This window comes from Acyrthosiphon pisum, chromosome X (genome assembly GCF_005508785.2).
Source record: "Acyrthosiphon pisum isolate AL4f chromosome X, pea_aphid_22Mar2018_4r6ur, whole genome shotgun sequence".
Taxonomy (NCBI): Eukaryota; Metazoa; Arthropoda; class Insecta; order Hemiptera; family Aphididae; genus Acyrthosiphon; species Acyrthosiphon pisum.
Window position 1 is genome coordinate 63646280 of NC_042493.1, and position 2317 is coordinate 63648596.

Below are 2317 nucleotides of genomic sequence, written 5' to 3' on the forward strand. Positions count from 1 at the left end.
ACTCTATACTTATTAGTACTTAAGTCGAGGTAAAATTACATCCTCCATCACAGACAACTATAAAACATTGTTGTGGAATAAAATAATTTACACGTATACCCCAACTAATTATATTCTCATTCTAATATTCTAATATATTATCAAACTAGTTTCCAATAAAAAAAATATTCCCACCACTCTAAACACCATACCCCATATCTCACTATCACTACCTTCTACCCTTTTTACCACTTTCTTTTTAAAATTGATTTTATTCTACGACAGTGCCACTACTTATAGAAAATATATATTTTTAAAGAATGTCAACATAATATTGCTAATCTATATTAATATTAATAAGCATAAATCAATGATCAATGACAATTTTTGAATCAATAATATTTCCCAAACAATAACAACAACAGCAACAACAACAACAACAACAACAACAACAACAACAACAATCAATATTTATTTTTAAAACACTTTGATTCATTCAAATAAGGTATTCCTCGGAAGTGATGAATGGAAAATTAAAAACCACTCTGATTTTTTAGAACATTTAATACCATACTAAATGTAGTGTTTATTTATGATATGACAAATTAGCTAATTAGTTTAAAGAAAAAAAATACAAGACAGAATTAACACTTTAACGGTGTTACCATAATAATAGATAACATGATTTATCATATTTAAATATGTCCCTTGGACCTTTGATCAATCAGATCAGTGCTTTGTGTGTGTCCGCTTGTGAACCGTCAAACTGCTACTCATAGAGAACGACTTGCCACATACATCACATGCATACGGTTTTTCGCCCGTATGCGAGCGTCGATGTACCGTCAAATTGCTACTCACAGAGAACGATTTGTCGCATACATCGCATGCGTACGGTTTTTCGCCAGTGTGCGTTCGTCGATGTGCCGTCAAATTGCTACTTACAAAGAACGACTTATCGCATACATCACATGCGTACAGTTTTTCACCAGTATGCGTTCGTCGATGTGCCGTCAAACTGTAACTTATAGAGAACGACTTGTCGCATACATCACATCTGTACGGTTTTTCGCCAGTATGCGTGCGCCGATGTGCTGTTAAACTATAACTTACAGAAAACGCCTTGTCACATACATCACATGCGTATGGTTTTTCGCCAGAGTGCGTTCGTCGATGTGACGTCAAACTATAACTTACAGAAAACGCCTTGTCACACACATCACATGCGTATGGTTTTTCGCCTGTGTGCGTACGTCGATGTGCCGTCAAACTGTAACTTAGCGAGAACGACTTGTCGCATACATCACATCTGTACGGTTTTTCGCCAGTATGCGTGCGCCGATGTGCTGTTAAACTATAACTTACAGAAAACGCCTTGTCACACACATCGCATGCGTATGGTTTTTCGCCAGTGTGGGTGCGTCGATGTGCCGTCAATTGGCCACTTTGAGTGAAATACTTATCGCATACATCACATACGTATGGTTTTTCGCCAGTGTGTATGCGTCGATGTGCCGTCAATTGGCCACTTTGAGTGAAATACTTATCGCATACATCACATACGTATGTTTTTTCGTCAGTATGCGTGCGTTTATGTGCCGTCGAATCGCTACTTTTACCGTACGACTTGTCACATGTGTAAGATGTCTTCTCCATGCTGGTCTTCTGGTATTTCGTCTGCTTCTATTAGTTAATAATTTATTTAATGGGTATTCGTTTTTTATACAATTACTAGCCGAACCGTCACAGCTTCGCCCGTGATTGGTTGTTTATTTTGCTCCCAGACGATGAGATGTATAATTATTTATTTAAATTTTATCGTTTAATGTGATCGGCGAGTAAATATAAAAATGGTGAATGAAAACGTATTGAAATGTTTCTTGCGCTATTAATGATAAATATATTTTTACTAAAAAAGCTGATCCCGTGCACTTTGTTGCCCGTTAAATGCAGTGTTCGGAACGTTCACTAAAAAAATGAACTCGTTCACGTTCACGTTCGTGTTTATTTTTCAAACGAACGCGTTTCACGTTCATTGGGTCGTTCATTTATTTTTTATAGATTTTTTTTATGAATCATTTACCTGCTGTAAAGGCTCAGTCAAACAGAGGGTGACTTTTTGTCCGGCAATCAAAAAATGAATCCGGACTTTTTGTACCCGGACTTTTCGTCCGCCTTGGTTTATGGGTACGCGGACTGCGGCGAGCAAGCGGTCTTTGTCTTATTTTTACAGTCTCCGCGCGGGCAGCTCACTTTCCGTTTGACCGAGCCTTTATATAAAAGCCTATAACCATATACACTCAGCCAAAATAAAAATACTATTTAGACTTATATATAC

At 37.2% G+C, this 2317-nt stretch overlaps 1 protein-coding gene across 1 annotated transcript; it reads right to left on the reverse strand.

Annotated features, from left to right (window-relative positions):
• Positions 1-573: 573 nt before the first annotated feature.
• LOC100159233 (zinc finger protein 180-like) lies at positions 574-1701 on the reverse strand. Its single transcript, XM_029485652.1, has one exon. It carries the CDS (start codon positions 1633-1635, stop codon positions 709-711), a length of 927 nt encoding a protein of 308 aa, XP_029341512.1. The 5' UTR covers positions 1636-1701; the 3' UTR covers positions 574-708.
• Between the last annotated feature and the right edge of the window lie 616 nt (positions 1702-2317).